Source organism: Canis aureus, chromosome 31 (assembly GCF_053574225.1).
Source record: "Canis aureus isolate CA01 chromosome 31, VMU_Caureus_v.1.0, whole genome shotgun sequence".
Classification (NCBI taxonomy): domain Eukaryota; kingdom Metazoa; phylum Chordata; class Mammalia; order Carnivora; family Canidae; genus Canis; species Canis aureus.
Genome location: NC_135641.1, coordinates 34,108,864 through 34,128,154, shown reverse-complemented (window position 1 = coordinate 34,128,154; position 19,291 = coordinate 34,108,864). Strand labels below are relative to the sequence as shown.

At 31.5% G+C, this 19,291-nt stretch overlaps 1 protein-coding gene and 1 long non-coding RNA gene across 3 annotated transcripts in view; both read right to left on the bottom strand.

Moving 5' to 3' along the window:
* The window catches only part of LOC144302246 (uncharacterized), a 200,871-nt gene that overhangs the window by 120,509 nt on the left and 61,071 nt on the right, over positions 1–19,291 (bottom strand). The window lies entirely within an intron of this gene.
* On the bottom strand, positions 15,446–15,832 carry LOC144302245 (transcription elongation factor A protein-like 8). Its single transcript, XM_077879531.1, has one exon. It carries the CDS (start codon positions 15,776–15,778, stop codon positions 15,446–15,448), a length of 333 nt encoding a protein of 110 aa, XP_077735657.1. The 5' UTR covers positions 15,779–15,832.

The following is a 19,291-nucleotide window of genomic DNA, read 5'->3' as shown; positions in this document are numbered from 1 at the left end:
AGTGAGAAGGAAGGTAGGAAGTAGCATTCTAGCTGATTCTCACCCTTGCATAACTAGAACATATGTAATATTTTAATATTAAACTTAAAAATCTACTATGTGAATGCTTAGGTACTAAGCAAAACAAAAGATGAAAACAAAGATTTCTTGACATAACATTGGATTGAAATACATAAAACTCAGTTGATTTAAAATGGACCTATCAAGTGCTCTGCAGGTTCAAAGGAAGATGATTTTTCAGAATGTATAAATTGGAGTTAAAAGAGTAGAAGATACAACAATCAAAATAGACTATTTGTTAAAAGAGTGTGTTTTTTCTTTTCCCAATTTCCTAATTGTGCATCACTCTTTTGTCAATAAAACAGGATCCATACTATGTAGTCAAAGTACAGGTTGTCTAAACATAGGAATTAGAAATGTTCTAGAATTTGGAGCAAAGTTCAGAGAAGCCTTTATAGGTCTCAGCGTTTATGGGTCACAGAATCAACTAATGCTCAAGAAGTTCACCTACTTAACATCACATCCGCCACCTTTCTGTCCATCCATGTGGCTCTCTGCAGCCACTCAAGAGAATAATGATCTTTCACTGGCAGGTTCTTACTAGGACCTCACAGAAAAAGAGTCTGGAAAGTAAAAGCTCTTGGTCCTGCTTTTTCCTCTGTGATGTAGAAAAACCTGAGAATGAGTGTCAATGATGCCAATGTGACTAAAGGCAACACTACATAAACAACACGGGTTAATAAATATTGTTCTATAATTCCAAGTGGTTTAAGGCAATTTAAGGGAAAAAGACTTAGACTATGGAAATCATCAACCTTGGAGTCCCTGTTGTCAGACTGATATCATTGTGAAAAATGGTTCTAATACCCTAACACTACAGGCAATTTGGAACTAATCACTAATTTATTAAATAGAGAGAACTTTTATGGCTTTTCCTTTTTTTTTTTTTTTTTTTTGGTAAAATATCATAGTTCATCATCATGGCTAACAATCATTGAATGTAAGACATACCATTAGTTTATGTAAAAATGAGGAAAAATTGTCAATATAATAATGATGCACCATTCATGATTAGATGCTATCTAATGCTAAATTCAGAGCAATTAAAGGTGAAGAAGACACTCACTTCAGGATCAGTGGAATTCAGTATAATTATTCTAAATTTAAACATAACAAACAGTAAATATATATACCACTGTTACCTTGATAGTTTAGTAATGTGGTGAGATATTTTATGTATTTAAACAACTAAGACCAAGCCAGTACGCTAGTTTCGTTCCTGAAAGGCATAGTCAAACTCAATTCTTAATGCTCCTTCATTACTGACTTAAGCGGTCCTTGTCCAGTATGTTATGTCAAACATCATTTTAATTCCATTACTAATTCAGAGCATATTACTTTTTGGTATTTTAGATTTCTGCTGTTAATTTATTTTTATTTATTTTGGAGGGGAGGGGCAGAGGGAGAGTGAGAGCGAGGGAGAGAGAGAATCTTAAGCAGGCATCATGCCCAGTGTGGAGCCCAACACAGAGCTTGATCTCACAACCCTGAGATCATGACCTGAGCCAAAATGAAGATTTGGACACTTAACCAACTGAGTCACGCTGGTAGGCATCCTTCTGTTGTTAATTTAGTGATGAGTGCTAATTAATATGCAATATATACAAAAATTCTAACTTGTAAATTTCTAAATATTTATCAAGGATTTACTATGCATAAAATACTTGCTACATGCTATAAGAAATACAAAAATGAATAGGATATGACCTCCCTCTCAGGGAACTTACATCAGAATAATTTGAATAGTGGTTCTTAATAAACTATTAGACTAAGCATGATTTCTGCACCAAGAGAATTACAAAATATTGGAGGACTACACTGACACAAATAAATCTGTATTAGGAAACATTCCAATGGCTGACTGTTTTTGTTTTATTTTTCTAGGTCAATGACATTAAAATATTCACAGAAATAAATTGTATTAAAATAAAATTGGGCAATATAGAATGGTATGGGAAAATACTTCTCAAATAATAACGGTGTGGTTTTTGCCAAGAAATTTCATCTTTCTGTGCTTCAGAATTTTTACTGCCATACTAGGGAAAGTAGCCAAGCAAATAAATTCACAGTATTGATCTAAGTTGCCATTAAGAAGCTTTAAAACCATATTATCACTGTTTGTAAATACAAAGAGCATGTATTATCATTCCTTTTGTGTTTTACAACTTTTATGTCTCTTTCTTTCCTTTGAGCTTCCCTGACCTTGCTTTTTTTCCTTCAATGTTAATATGCAGATATCTGATGCCAAAATATGAAATTCTTGAGAGTTTAGGCCTACCTAAACTTCTGATAAAATAAATACAAACAAGACAAGAATCAAGCTTCTTCTATTCTGAAGATGCAGAAAATAAGATATTATTCAGTATAATTTTTTTTAAAAATTTCCCTTGAAAATATTTTCACAAAAATCTTAAAACATATTTCATAAATTATTGCTATATTCCTTGTGAATATAACATTTTACCTCTAATAATCTATGATTCCCTTTGGTGAATTATATACCAAGTTTCCATATATGAGTGTTGCCATTTCCAAGCTCTGTATTATATTGATCTATTTGGCTGTCACTATAAAAAGCACAATGTTTTAATTACTATGTCTTTATGTTAAGTTAATATTTTGAAGATGAGTCCTTTCCTTATTCTTCTACAAACTGGTTTGGCTTTATTTGCTTTCATGCCAATCACATGAAATTTTAACATTAGCTTGTTGAGTCTGGGGAAAATTCTCACTGCAGTTTTGACTATATTTGAATTTCAGTAAGATTATTTGGGAAGAATAGTCATTATTATGGTATTATCATTTTTACTCACGAAGTTATAATTCTGTATTTTTAGATATTCCAGATGAGTTGGAAAGGAACTCCATGAGGGAAGTTCAGATTGTTTAGCAATTTAACTATCTATATGAAAGCCAGATGTATTTCTGGTCCATACTAGAGCACAAATTTCACAAGGATTAATGATCTAAGAATTAAAAAAAAATTTTAAGAAGAAAATGTAATTGAATATCTTTATAGCATTGAGAAAGAACTATGTTAAAAGTAGTAAATAATCACAAAATAAGCAAAAATACATTAATAAACTTCTTTTTACAAGAATAAGGCATCAACAATCAACAAAGGAAAGATAAGTCACAGAGAGAAAAATAAAAAATTAAATTAAAAAAATTAAAAATAATATTTGGTGAAAATTATTTAGATTCGTATAAGCTATAATTGTGTTTGTAAGGAAACTTCATGGAGAGAAATGAAATAATAAGGTGATCACAATCACATTGTTGATTTTAAGAAGTATTCTGATATAATGCAGTTTCATAAGATTAAGAAGAGTCTTCAAAATATTTATATTCTTTTGATCACAAGAATGTGAAAAGCAGTAAGATCTTTGTGTCATTTTAGTAAAGACAGGAAAGGTACAGCTGGTTCATCCTTAAACAAGTTTTTCATGGGAACTGGGGTGGGAATGTATAATGATATCACAGGGGGATTTTGGGACTTCACATAAAAGACAATTTTTGTTGTAACATTTTTAGGCTGTTAAAAACTTATTTTTATAATTTTTATTTCAGTTGGAAAACATTCATCTCTGTATAATTGAACTTGATATCTATTTTACTGCTTATTTTATCATATTTGAGAATCTTTCTATGCAGATCATTCTTAATAGGAGCTTGTTCACTTGTTCTTTGCTTTCCTTCCTCTTCTCCTTCTCATACCTTTCATTTGTTCACTCTGAGACCCAGTATCACAGTGATTATTTGAAGTTTGCCTCCTGAAGTGATAGTAAAGACATGTTACATATAATTTCTAACTTCTATTTTCAGGATTCATCTTTTGACAAGAGGTACTTTTTTTATTCCTATTATGTGCAGTGAGAATGACTCTGATGTTCCACTGAAAGCTCAGAACAAGTCAATGCGTAACCAGAATATTCATTTCTGTCAACTTCTTTTGAACTGAATCACATCAAATTTGTCGCTTCACTTCAATTTCTCCACTTTGTTTCTATAGAACATTTGGATCATGAATTTTTTTGGCGTCATTTTAGTTTTCAGATATGCTTTTTCAGCTGTTATTGTTGATGTCGTTTGTAACATTTCAATGTGTTTGGAGCAGGCAGTGTAAGTACATATGGGAATCATCTTCACCAAAGTCTGATCAAATATACTTCTAAAGAACTGTGTGTATAGTTTTTAAAAATGATTATCTGTCTTTATACATTTGAGTTTTAAAATAAATGTTCCTATATCTAATGACTAATTCTGAGAATATTTTTGGAGGAAAACTTACCAAAACAATTTACATTCTTAATAAAATAAATGACTAATCAAGTCTAATATTATACTTATAAATTATAATATTGGGGATCCCTGGGTGGCTCAGCGGTTTGGCGCCTGCCTTTGGCCCAGGGTGCGATCCTGGAGTCCCGGGATCGAGTCCCGCGTAGGGCTCCCGGCATGGAGCCTGCTTCTCCCTCCTCCTGTGTCTCTGCTTCTCTCTCTCTCTCTCTCTCATAAATAATAATAAATAAATAAATAAATAAATAAATAAATAAATAAATCTTAAAATAAATTATAATATTATTTGATTGATGTGTTTTCTTTCCTCAAGAAATTAAATTTAAATAACAATAAAGAATCAAGTAAACTAAATACATTTGAAAAGCAGTACAAAAAGGTTAAAAGTAATTTAAAGTGTATGAAATTTAGGATACCTGATAATATCATTAAGTTTTTCTAGAGCTTTCAATAAATCTATGAATCTTTAGTGTTTCATGCTGTTAATTTGCTCTTATTTATTTTTCACTTGATTATTCTCACCAACATTATATTTACCTCTCTGGTCTTTCTGAAATATTAGCTTTTGGCAAATCTTGATATTCTTTATTGTATCTTTATTCTCAAGATTATTAAGTTCTGATCTTTAATATTTTCATTGTTTGTGTGTGTGTGTGTGTGTGAATTCTAGACTTTTGGCTCTATTCCAAATTTTTCCAACTTCTTTAGTTGGAACTATGAATCATCATTCTCTAATTATTATATTAAAAAATAAATGAGCAAAGTTATATGTTTACTCTAGGGGCTACTTTAGAATGTAACAAAAATGATAGTGAATCATTAAGTTTATTAATTATTGGGAAGTTTATATACATATATATTCTAACACACATATACAAACATACATACATTTCTTTGTATACACAGGTATAAGCATGCTTATTGAATTGCTGTTCATTATAGCAAAAGTTATGCAGCAACCCAAATAAATAAATCATTTCAAATTTTTATACATTTAGCCAAGGAGTAATATGCAGCTGCTAAGAAAAATCTTATAAAGTTATATGGCTTTTTGGCATGCTTTCCCAAAATATATGAGCTGCAAAAGCAAGAAACAAGGACTCAATAGTAAGAATCGATTTTAAGTTCCCTTAGTGCTGAGTTTATCATATGCTATTCTCTTAATAATAAAAATAGTATATCCTGAATATAATTTTTTTAAAGATTTTATTTATTTATTCATGAGAGACACACACAGAAAGAGAGAGAGAGAGGCAAAGACAAAGGCAGAGGGAGAAGCAGGCTCCATGCTGGGAACCTGAGTGGGACTTGATCCCTGGTCTCCAGGAGCAGGCCCTGGGCTGAAGATGGCGCTAAACCGTTAAGCCACCTGGGCTGCCCCTGAGTATAAATTAAAACAGGAAAACAAATGATAAATATTTTATTTTGCAGCCATAAGAATTAGCATTTTTACATAATGAAATTCATCACTTGCAGTGCCAAGAGCAAAACTGTATTATGGAGGGGCACTTGGCTGGCTCAGTCAGTAGAGCATGTGACCTTGATCTCTCAGTGTCATGTGTTTGAGCACCATGTTGGGTGTAGAGATTACTTTAAAAAATTGTGTAATTAACTTATAGAGCATTAACTTTTAACAATATTTTGAAAATAATTTGGTAAAATGTTTCCCTTTCAGAAGCCTCACTCTGTGGCACAACAGTATCCCACCTGAGAAAAAATTATTTTACAAATATAATTAAAATAAATAAAAACATTTATACACAAATGTGTAGTGCATTATTATTTGAAAACACATGAGAGAAAACTAACCAAAACTTTAAACATTAGCAGAATACTTAAACAAACTGTGTATTATCAAATTAATTTTATACAGTTTCTAAATATTTGAATTTGATGTGACAGGATATGGAAGGACTAGAAAACATTTGTGAGAGAACTAGAATTGAGAAAAATAGATACTGACAATTTTTGACTAAGATATTTGAAAGAATAAACAACAATATGAACACAAGGAAAGGAATAGAGAAATAGTTTTACAAGAATGTTTTTGTCTTTTTCTTTTAAAAAATATTCTTGTGTGATAGGATTCAGCAACATAATTGCATTTCTTGTAGTTATTAAGCTTTTTCTAGTGCAGTGTGGTTGTACTCTTTTCAAAATTAAGTAAAGCTATTCAAATGTGACTTAAAATACTGGAAGTGGAGGATATTTCTACTTCAGACAGATGTGCTCTGGTATTTTCCTGGAGAAAAACAAAGTAAGACATACAGAGGGGCCAAGAAACTTAAATTCCCATTGAAGCCATTATTTTATATTATATTATTGTCCATGAATTTTCCTTGATATTTTTCTGGTTATAATTTTTTTATTATAGTCAGATCTGAAGTTATTGTTTAGTAGTTGAATCACTCTTAATAATCTTAATGTACATTACATTATAAATGTACAAGGACATCTACTATACCTCATTTTATTAAGCTTCATTTTATTCTGCTTTGCATTATTGCATTCTTGCAAATTGAAGGTTTATAGCAACCTCATGTAGAGCAAGTCTATTTGCACCATTTTTAAATTGTGTTTGCTCACTTCATGTCTCTGTGTCACATGTTGATAGTTCTTGCAATATTTTGAACTTTTACAATTATTATTATATTTGTTATAGTGATCTATAGTAAGTGATCTTTGATGTTATTATTGTATTGTTTTTGGATGCCATGAACCGTGCCATTATATAATAAACATAATAGACAAATGCTGTATGTATTCTGATTCTTCCACCCACCAGCTTCCTTTGTCTCTCTCCTTCTCAGGTCTTCTTATTCTCAGAGACACAACATTGAAATTAGGCCAATTAAGGGGCTCAGTTGGTTAAGTGTCTGCCTTCAGGTGATGATCTCAGGGTCCTGGGATCCAGCCCTGCATCTAGCTCCCTACTCAGTGGGGAGTCTGCTTCTCCCTCTTCCTCGGCCCCTCTCCCCCTACACATGTCCTTGCTCGCTCTGCTCTATTTCTCAAATAAATAAATAAATCTTTTAAAAAAGAAATTAGGCCAATTAAGAACCATACAATGGATAAAGAAGATGCAGTATACATATGCAATGGAAAAATGCTCAGCCATAGAAAAGAATGAAGTCTTTATGCAATGACATAGATGGAGCTTGAGAGTATTATGCTAAGTGAAATAAGTCAGTGAAAGAAAGACAAATACCATATGATTTCATTCATATGCAGAATTTAAGAAACAAACAAATAAGTTAGGAAAATAAAACTAGAGAGAGGCCAACCAAGAAAAACTCTTATCTATGGGGAACAAACTGATGGCTGACAGAGGGGAGATGGCTGGGGGGATGGGTGAAATAGATGATGAGGATTACGGAGGGCACTTGTGATGAGCACTGGGTGTTTATGAAAGTGTTGAATCATTACAGAAATTGGTCAGATGATAATACAAGAAATGGCTATTATAGTAACAATGAAATATCATTTGATTTTATTTAAAATTTAGCAAAAATTAGGAAAACAAAAGTAATGTCTCAGGCTAACCAAGCATAGAAAAAATGTCAGGTTCATAGAATATGGTCAATCAATTGGATCATTTGGTAATATATTAAAAAATTAAAAATAAATAGATAAATTGATATAATTGCATTCCTAGGTGACAAATTCCTTTTCTGTTAATGAGAAGATTAAATATTTATTCTTAATTAAATATTAATTAATTCTATTAAATGCATAAATGCTAGAATACACATTTACAATAAGCTTAATTCTAACAGCACAACTTGAAACTAACATTCAACATATGATATTTGCTGAATGATTAATGGTTCATTGGGCTTGTGGAACCCTTAAGTCACTAAAAACCATTTTGAAAAATGCATTTATAGACCCCAAAAGTTCATAAAGATTTTAAATACAGAGATGAGGCTATAGAACAAGGTGCATATTAACTCCAAATATATTCACATTAAGTGGAAAGCACTTGAAGAGATTATACAAATTATTTCAAATATGATTGGACTAATGTTATAGATAATTCTATTTCTCCCTTTTTTTATTTATTTATTTATTTATTTATTTATTTATTTATTTATTTATATTTTTAAAAAAGATTTTATTTATTTATTCATAGAGATGGAAAGAGAGAGAGGCAGAGACACAGGCAGAGGGAGAAGCAGGCTCCATGCAGGGCACCTGATGCGGGACTCAATCCCAGGCTTCCAGGACCACTCCAGGGCCCAAGGTAGGCTCTAAACTGATGAGCCATCCAGGGATCCCCCTTTTTCACTTTTTAATCTAATGTTTCATGCATTAAAAAAAATGTTACATTGAAAGACAGAGAAACTGCCAATGACTATACACCAAGGTGAATAATCATAACAGCAGGCTACTGTGATTTCCAAAATTCAAATCAATTTTCAAAGACCAATTATCATGAGAAAGAACTTCATTTCAACCACTTGTGCTGCTTTTCTTGGTAGCTACTGGGTGGAACAAGTGATGCAAAATAGAGAGCAGATACTTTTAATAGAATCACTCTGATAAGTCAGCAATACCTAAGAGTTTCCATGTATGCATGTATATTCATAAGGGCATTGTCTTTTATATAAAGTCCCAAAATTTCTCTGTCGTATCATTACCGTATTCCCTCTCCAATTCCCATGAAATACATCCTTAAGGATGAACCAGCTATACCTATTCTCCCTCTTAAGTGGCATAAAAATTTTCATTGCTTTCCTCATTCTTGTGGTCGAAAGAATATAACTGTTTTGAAGACTCTTCTTGATTTTTTAAAAAGATTTATTTGTCTACTTGACAGAGAGAGAGCACCTGCAGGGGAAGCAGGAGAGGGAGAAGCAGGCTCCCCACTGAGCAGGGATATGGTGCTCCATCCCAGGATCCTGGGGATGATGACCTGAGCCAAAGACAGATGCTTAACTGACTGAGCCACCCAGGCGCCCTGACTCCTTAATCTTATGAACCTGCATTATATCAGAATACTTCTTAAAATCCTCAACGTGATTCTGATCACACTATTATTTCATTTCTCTCCATGACGGTTCTTTACAAATACAATTGTAGTTCATATGAATCTGAATAATTTTCACTAAATATTGCTGACATTTGTTTTTATTAATCACAATATATTCTCCTTCTTATTAGAAAAATATCAAACCAGTTGCTATAGCCTGTCTGTATTTTCTCATGATATGCTTATTTATAATTATTGTTACATTTACAGAAATGGACATTAAGCAGTAGGTGATCATAAACAGGAGGTGTAGCAATGGCTATTGATGTGCTGGGATTATTAGTAGGGAAATTCTGAAAAACAACTGAATGGTTCAGTTTTATATCTAAGTCATCAGATTTTCAAATAGAAAAATCCATTGGGTTAGTTCTAGTACTGATCTGATGATTTCATCCAATATATGGAATCAAAATAAAGTCTGAAAGTTTGTTATGTTGAAGGTAAAGCATAACAATAGCATTGTACATGACATAATAAATTTGGTTTAGATGTTTAATATTAAATACAAAATTAAAAGAGTAAAAATTGGGATGCCTGGGTGGCTCACTGGTTGAGCGTCTGTCTGGCTCAGGTCATGATCCCGAGGTCCTGGGATCAAGTCCCACATTGGGCTCCCTGTAGGGAGCCTGCTTCTCTCTCTGCTCATGTCTCTGCCTCTCTGTGTGTCTGTCATGAATAAATAAATAAAATCTTAAAACAAAACAGGCTTACAGAAAATAGATAAAAGTGTCACCAATTACAATTTTTTTAGATTAATAAACCTTAAAACAAACAAAAAATATTGCAGGCAATTCTACTAAATAAGTTAAAATAAGATTATACCCTAAGGAATTATTCTTCAAAAAATACCAATGCCATAGACTTAGAACTATATGGGACCTAATAACGGAAGTATATGAATATACAGCAAACATAATTCTTTTTAACTTTTGCTTTAATATATACATATGTTTTTTGATTATTTAAAAACAGTATCTGGATAGTATTATTTTACCAACCCATTAATATAATAAATACTTTGGTTAGCCAATGATAAATATCTGAAAATTATACTATTTTAATTGTTTTGCTCCTCATTTTACTCTCAAAATTTTCTTAATTTAATGACAAATTACATATTCAAACTTAGACAAGAGAGAATGGCATTCTTCTTCTTTAATTTATATATTTAGATTACTATCCAAATCTCTGGAACAGTGGTAGATAACATACATTATGCCAAGGTAACTATAATGATTTTCTGATGACCAAGGATATTATTATCTTTATAGCTTGTTGGATTCTTTTTTCAGTGTAAATAATATTCCTCTGAGGGCTCAGATTGTTTCTGTCTCTATACTTCCCCCAAGATGCATTTTTTTCTCTACCTATCATTTAAATTTATTCATCTGGAAATAGGAATTTCCATAAAATGTGTATCCACTAGACAACATTTGCACCAGGCAATCTCCTTGGTGCTTTTTGTTGCATTGTTTATTTTAATTTAATCACATCCACAACATGCATTGCAAAGTCTAGGACTCTGAACTTCAGAAAGAATTAATATGTCAAGAGACACAGTAAGTAATAAGTTGTGAAAGTTTGGGGTTATGTTCCAAAATATAATGAATTTATATTTCTGTATTGACTAAAAATAAATCTAGGGTATGAAATAGATGTGCTAATAAGAAAAAATAATTTTAAGAAGGGATATGTCATATTCTCATTATCACATGATACATATATCTTAAGAACAAGAGCAGAAAAGAGGTAAGATATAGACAACTTGAATAGGAACTGTATGAAAATGGAATTAAACCCATTTATGGTAGGCAAAAAACTTCAAACTGCAATCAGCAAAATAAGATATAACCCCCCCTCCCAGAAGCTGATTCAGAAGAGAATCTGGGAAATCATTGTTATAATTGAAAACAAAAAAAAATCAAAGAAATAAAATGAGATGACAAAATATTAAACATTTTCCAAGTGAAGGAACTATGAATGAAAGAACAAAAGCCATAATCAAAAACATCCTAGAATGAAGGTTTTCTTGCCCAACTAACAAAAAAGTGTAAAAATTGAGCATGTTCTAACGATTTTGATACAATTCATTGAGAATAGTTATACACATACAAATCTAATAGTGGAAAGCTATAAAGATAGATTAGTTAAAAGAAATCATACCATTTTTCATGTTACTGAAATATACTTATTAACTAATAACATTAAATGTTAAAAGTTAAATATCTCAAAGTTGAAAATGCAAAGAAAACATCAAAGTTTTTGAGGACAAGATCTCTAAATTAGCACCCTTAACTAAAAAAAAAAAAAAAAAAAAAAAAAGCAACTAAGAATAGATTCAAGCAAATAGTAGTCACACCACAAATGTTTCCATCTAGATGGGTGGATGGATGGCTAAACACACAACACATATATGAAAATCTTGGCACTGCAGGTAAATATATGTCCTCAACTCCTGTATTGGCATCAGCCCCTCAATATGCAAGTACAAAATCACATCATATTAAAAATAGAGAAAATACCATGTCATTGATTCCACCCTTCATCCCCACAAAATGTTCACCTCTAAGTGAAATTTACTACTACCCCTCTACACCCATTCTAAAAGCCTGGGAGTTGTTCAATTCTCTATTCAGTCTCTGACACTCTCCTTTTCTAGATATATATCTATTTATGCATATATAATCCCATACATATATAAATTGTTCAAAAAATAAACTATTCATACTAAATTCATATGCATATGTAAACACAATTATTTATTCAGCAGATAATTTTTTATAGAGCCTCACAGAATTGTGGTTATGAACACAGACTTTGGAGTCAATCTGTGTTCAGATTTTGACATCATCTCTTATTAGTAAGTTGGGTCATCTTAGGTATGATATTGATTTTTTGCCAATTGTATGAAATATGATATCTTTTTCAAGTTTGAAACTTGTACTTAAAATTTGTGTAAGTTAGTCTTCCTTGCACAAAATCTAATTTTAATAAGTCAAACTCATCAATAGTGTATTATTTAGAGTCAATGATTTTTTATCTTGATTTAAAAAAACAAAATATTTCCTACTCCACTCTCTTGAGATATTCACCATATTTTTTCCAAAGTCACATCTTTCATTTTGATATTTATGCATTTATGTATCGATATTATGTATATGTGTTATATATTATATTATGTATTTAATCTATATTTTATATATATACACACACACATATATATGATGATAGGTGAGAAGCCAATATCTTTTTGAGAAACCAATATCTTCTTTTATATAGTAAACTATTTTTTCCAGTTCTCTGTTTGAAAATATCCTTCCTTCACTACTTAGCCAAAATTGTATCCAAGTATAGGTATAACCAGGGCTTTCTTTTTTCGATTGTCATTTTGTTTATCCATTCACAAATACTAAACTAATTCACTATTGCTTCAAAATACATACTACATAATTTAGGCCAAATCTGCTTTCCTTGTTCTTCTTCAGATATTTGATGGTTATGTTTTGACCCTTTAAGAATTTTGGTTTTATTTGGAGGGCACAAAATAGTAAAGTGATTAAATGGTCCAACCGCCTTCAGTGCAATGAATCCATGGGACTAAGTTCTTGATAAAGAGATCAATGAGAAGTGTTGTATGTAAGCTGCTCAGCTTTGAGTACATTACTGCTAATAAAAATCTCACGTAGCCTAGCACTTTTATTTGTCATGGGCATCACATATGGAGATGTTCAGGATTAATAAGTTAAGAGTATAAACATCATTTCCTAAAAATACCTTCTCCTCACATAGTCCTTCTCCCCCAGGTTAGTTCAATCCCCTTCTTTTATGCATTAATAGTGCCCAAGCACTTTGCATTTAAAGAGTTTTCACAAATAAATAAAATATTTATAAAAATAAATAAAAATAAACTTTTCACAAATATATTAATAAATCACTTGATTTTTAAAAAAATATTTATATTTTACTATACAGTATGATCAACTTGAGGACAGTTCCATGTCTCTGTCTGGTTCATTATTAGACTGTTATACTCACAGTAATAGCATTGTACTTGACACACAGTATATGTGGAAAATATCAACCACCCATATTTTTTTCTAAGGAAATGAGAATCAAGAGTGAGGTGTAGGGGTGAAGGCTATAAATTTAAATAGGGGGACAATAACTAATAAGTATAAATGTGACATTTGATCAAAGTCTTGAAAGAGATGAAGTTAGCTCTCGAAGATTCTTGGGTAGAGCATTTTAGACACTCAGTATATAGAGTCAGTTAACAAATCCCAAAGTGAAAGTAAGCCTTGAGTATTTGAGGAAAAGCAAGTAGACAGCATTGTGAGACCTGAATAAACCAGCATGAAATAAGTGGGAAATGATTAGAGAGTAATTATACTTAGGGCACAGTTGAAGAGCATATTGGCAAAGTTCAAGACATTTTTACTTTGAAGTTTATCCTTTTGGATTAATTTCCCAGAGGACAAGAACAGACTGACATTAGGTTCCTTCTACTGAATTCAGCAATTCTGGAAAATATTTGAACAAAAGCATATATATAAAAGAGTGTGGTTACTTATTTTTCCGAACACAGACACCTTATTAATCATGTAAATTTAAGTTAGAAGAAATATGGAATATAATTGCTTTCATTTCATTGTGTATATTTTAATATTTACCAATAGTTGATATGTGACATTTGTTTTTGGTCAGAAAATATGTTAATGTTTTCTAAATAGAAATCATATTTACAAATAAAAATTACAGCTAATTTGTCCAGTGGATAATATAAATTATAAAATGTTGAGTCATCATCAATAGTAAAATGCAATAAAATCTTGAAATTAGTAATAAAACCAAACAGAAGGTTATATAGTCCACAGACTACAGGGAAATAAAGTTAAAAGGTCAACGTGGTACAGTTGTAACAGAGATGAATTTTAATAAACTCTATAATATGGAACTCTTAATGCAGAGAAAATATGTTAGGAGAATTTCATATTTCCCTTCATCCCAATACTTTATTTTGGTCTGGCAAATGTAAAATATAGCTAGACACAGAAAAAAAGAAAAAAATCCTCAATATTTTCTTTAAAAAACAAAAGAATACTTACACTTTCTGGGAATGATTTCATAATGACATGCTCTTCAATGTTCCATTTGGTGAGTAGTTGCATAAAGTTTAATTACAGAATAAAAGGGAATATACATTTTAATTTGATTTACCTACTGAATATTGCATGGCAATATATGTTATTCTACCAATTGATACATATTTTTGAGATACAATTGACAGATATTAATCAATTACATTATATAACTATAATATATATTATATTTATTATGATATACATATAAAACCATATTACATAACCATAATATAATGCTTCTAAAAAGATTGCATTTTTTTGTTTCAGATTTTTATTATTTTATTTTATTATTATTATTTTTAAATCTGTAATAATTGCCAGTTTTATTCCTCTGGCTAAGAGAACCAGAGGTAACTTGGGGTTTACATATTTTTAATAGTTCATCCGTCAAGAGTTTAGGTGCCACCATTGCCCTTCTAAGCTAGTTGCAGATTATTTAACTCTTACTTATAAAACTTTAATTCTTTTTTTGTGTGTGACATGTGTTCTTGAAAAAAATGCATATAAGCAAAAAGAAAAAAACTCACGCCACACAGAAATAAGCAGTTAAGTTTTTGATATGTATATATACACACACACAGGCACAGAAATTTGGGATTTAATCCTACATGTGAACTGATACTAAATATACTGCTCTGTAACTTGCTATGTTTTACTTTACAATATAGAATGAATATATTTTCATGCAAATATGTGAAACTTTCCAATTGAAAAACAGACCTCTGGAATGGGTCAAAATACAAAATCCAGTGAGATGCTGGTAACAAGGAAGCTGCCTAAAAAAAAATTCCACAGATGACTAAAGGTAAAACGAAAATCAGAGATACATCAGATAACAGAAAGGAAGCAGGGGCCAGATTTTAATATCAGACAAAAAAAAAAAAAAAAGAATTCAAGGCCCAAAGCACACAGGTTAAGGATGGCTACGTGAATGTCTTTGCTTCCAATGCATCATCATAAACTCGTTTCTTACTCTTCTTATCTCTTCCCTAAGCCTTTCCAACTCATCTACTCTTCTTATCATTTCTTCAGGATCCAAATGCCCCACAGGAAAGTCCTCTTTAAACCCCAGGCCAAGCTGGGTCAGCCCTCCTCTAAGATTTCCTCCTGCTTCTTGGCTTACACCTTCTTCAGAAGGTTGAAGATTTCCTTCTCCCTCCTGTGGTACATCTTCTGAAGGGCGGTCTGCCTCGGTCTTTGGCATGTTCTGTGCTTTTCCTTCATTTTCTTCACAAGACTTTTTCATGTTGAATATTTTTCTGTTATTTCTTTTGAATAATCCTGAAAGGATCCGGGGCACTTTTCTCCTCCAGTAATATGGAGCAAGATTTTTATTATTTTAAAGGCGACAGGAATTATGTGGATGTGTAGAATTCCCCATCAGAAAATTCAAGAGACTGTAAAAGTCCACTGGGGTTCTGATCTGAAGGAAGTAGAACTTTTCTGACTGGTTGCATACTTAGATTAGAAAATATACTTAAAAATAGCATTAGAAAATGATTTCATTATTATTTCATTCTAAGTAGTCATTTTTATCTACTACCCTATTCACAGATAAATATTTAGTAATATTACAGATTGTTGATTTTGTCTCTTACCACCATGGTTATAGTTCATGTAGAATTGCATATCTAAGGAAAGCAAAAATACTTGCAAATGATTCAGAGAGTTAATACCTGTTTATTTCATAGTCCTTAGTATTCTCTAAACAACACACAGCTTTTGACTCTCAAACATGAGTAATTTTATATAGTGACACAATTTGCCGTATGGGAAAGAGTTGCTTATTCAGGTAATTTATGCTAATTAGTATCAAGAGAGAAAATAGATTTTTTCCTGTGATCTAAGGGTATACATTAATCTGAAAACAAAATTCACATTTGCATTAAATCCTGCACCAATAACCCTTGATTTAATATTTAGTTTTCATTAAAAGAGAATACCTAGATTAATCATACAATTCTTTTGGTTACAAATGATGAATTACTAACTTAAAAAATGATTCCAGTTTCTAATTTCTTGGATAAACTTTTTTCCCTAACAAGCAATTATCATTTCCTTGCTGTTCTTAGAGTTGCTCTATGATAAAGAGGTGAGCAAAAGATAGTTTCCAAACACATCAGGAAAGCAAAGTGGTACAAATAATTCATGGCTGGTGATGGTGAGGAGTGAGGAGGAATTACATTAGGTATGATTTAAGGGAAAAGATGACAATTTCATAACATGTGTCTAATCCTGTGCATCGAATACTCTGAAGACCTTAGGTCAGTGGGATCTTTTGAAACAGACACTGAAAATTATAAAAGATGTATTGATGGTAAATTTTGTGAAATATGGAAGAGGAAGTAGAATTAGGCAGGGGAAGCAGATCTGATACCTGCGTAAAGGATTTGGCAGGGACGGTCTCATAGACATTGGTTCTCTCATTAATAACATAATGGTAAACTTAACTATTTCTAATTACTAGATTTTTGTTCTTGTCTCTATAAAGATTGTGTATGTGCATTTGTGCAATATATGTTTATGTTTATCACTTAGTCTTTTTTTTTAAACTGGACTCTTAAATTCATTCATTTAATTAGATTTTCTAAATTTATTACTCTCTTAATTTCTCAGTCCTATCTGGACATCAAAGGCTATATCACTTTCACTGGCTTTAGTAATCTAACTTTTTTTTTTTTACCATATAATTCCAAAGGCTATATCACTTTCACTGGCTTTAGTAATATAACTTTTTTTTTTTTTTTTACCATATAATTCTATACCAAAGAAATTCCCAATGTGTTCTAGAGTGGGACTCCTAAATTTTCCATGATTAGCTCTAAAGGAGAATGTGAAATAGAATTTCATTCCTTTATTCCCAGAAAGCAATATAAATGTCGATTTGCTATCTCTAGTCAGATTTCAAAATGTATATTCTTGGGGAAGAAATGTTACAGTTATCATTAATAATGTATTCTGGGTATGTCCTAGGACAAATAGGGTATTTTAGATAATACTGGCTATATGCCTCACTGGGAGGTACAATAATACTGTTAAGTGCTCTGCCTTTGGTAGTTAACATTTCAGATTCCACCTACCTATTCCCATCTGTCTGATCTTAAACAGTCTGAGTTTCTACATCTCTAAAATAATAATATCAACTAACTCATAGGGTAGTTATACAGAAAAATTAAGATAATGCCTATGAAGTAGTTTCCACACTATTTCTCCTCTTAATAAATTATAAATCTTTATTATTTATCAGATACAACTTCTATTGTTAGAAAATGGGTTTTTAATTTTAAAAGGTAGTTGAAATAAACCTTTTAATATTATTAATTTATAGATGGAAGACTACTTCATCGTTACTACGTTTCTTTTTTTAAATAACAAATGAACTGGTCTTATGTTTTAACCCAGTTTTCGTGTGAAAACACAGAAGAATTAATAATACTTGCCATCAAGGTGTTTTATTATTTTTGTATTTTAACTCAAGGAACAGAATATATGTACTCATTCTTCCTTAGAAAACTCTGTGAGAAATATTCTATAAGCATGTGCTTTACAGTGTCCAAACTTACTTATGTTCATTGTGAAGGTTCTTTCAACAGTATTATAAATTCCCTGGGTATTATGTTTTATTAACATACAGTCCTAAAAAGAAGCATAGATTACCCCAAGGATTATGTCTTTTCAAAAATGTATATTTTATTGTTAAACATACATTGCATGCTGAGCTATAATAAAACCCAGCATTATTCTTTACAACTTACCAGGGAATGGCTGTTCACTAAAATTGGATAGAATTTAGAGAGTGTCTTAGGAATTAACATATTATGTATTATGTTTCAGGTAAAAGAGAAGTAAATCAGTCTTACAGAACATTGGGTTGTACTACTGTGATCATCTATTGAATCTTTATGTTTCATTTTAGATTCTTCCGAACAACTGGGGCAAGAGAGGTACAAATTGGAAAGTAAAGGGTCTTTTAAAATTTTTTTTCAAAAACCATTAAAAAATTCTCACAGGACAGTTTTTCTGATACATAATACTACCTAAAAGCGGGACTCATTATGTTTTTAAATGCCCTAATTCTCTATATGCATTTTTTTCAAAATATAATGTTTGCAAAAAAATACATACAATGAAAATCTTCCAAGCTCTGTATGTATGTGGAAGTTTGGTTACAAGTGATTATTTCCATAAAAACACAAGGTTAAAAACAAGCTTCATTATTATTATTATTATTATTATTATTATTATTTAGAGAAAACATGATAGGGTGTTTAAGTTTCTAGCTTTCTGGCCCATTGTGGTGTTTATCATTTTACTTTTTTGAGATTTTATTTATTTATTCATGAGAGACACAGAGAGAGAGGCAGAGACATAGCAGAGGGAGAAGCAGGCTCCCTGAAGGAAGCCGGACAAGGGACTCAATCCCAAGACTCCTGGATCATGCCCTGAGCCAAAGGCAGATGTTCAACCACTGAGCCACCCAGGTGTCCCTTGTGGTGTTTATCATTGAACAGATTACCTAACACCTCATTTCAGTAACCCAGAAAAACTGATTTATTACTTGCACCTGGCATGAGGGAGGCTGGATGGGTCCCAAAGGAAAATTACCTAGTTTCTTCCCGTGATCTTAAGAATTCCCCTTTTAGCTGCACAACAAAAAAAGTGACAAGAACATACAGGGACACATAGGAGAGTTGATAATAAAGCAAATATTCACTAACGACAACACTGCAAGTTTGATCAGATAATCAAAAGCTGGGGA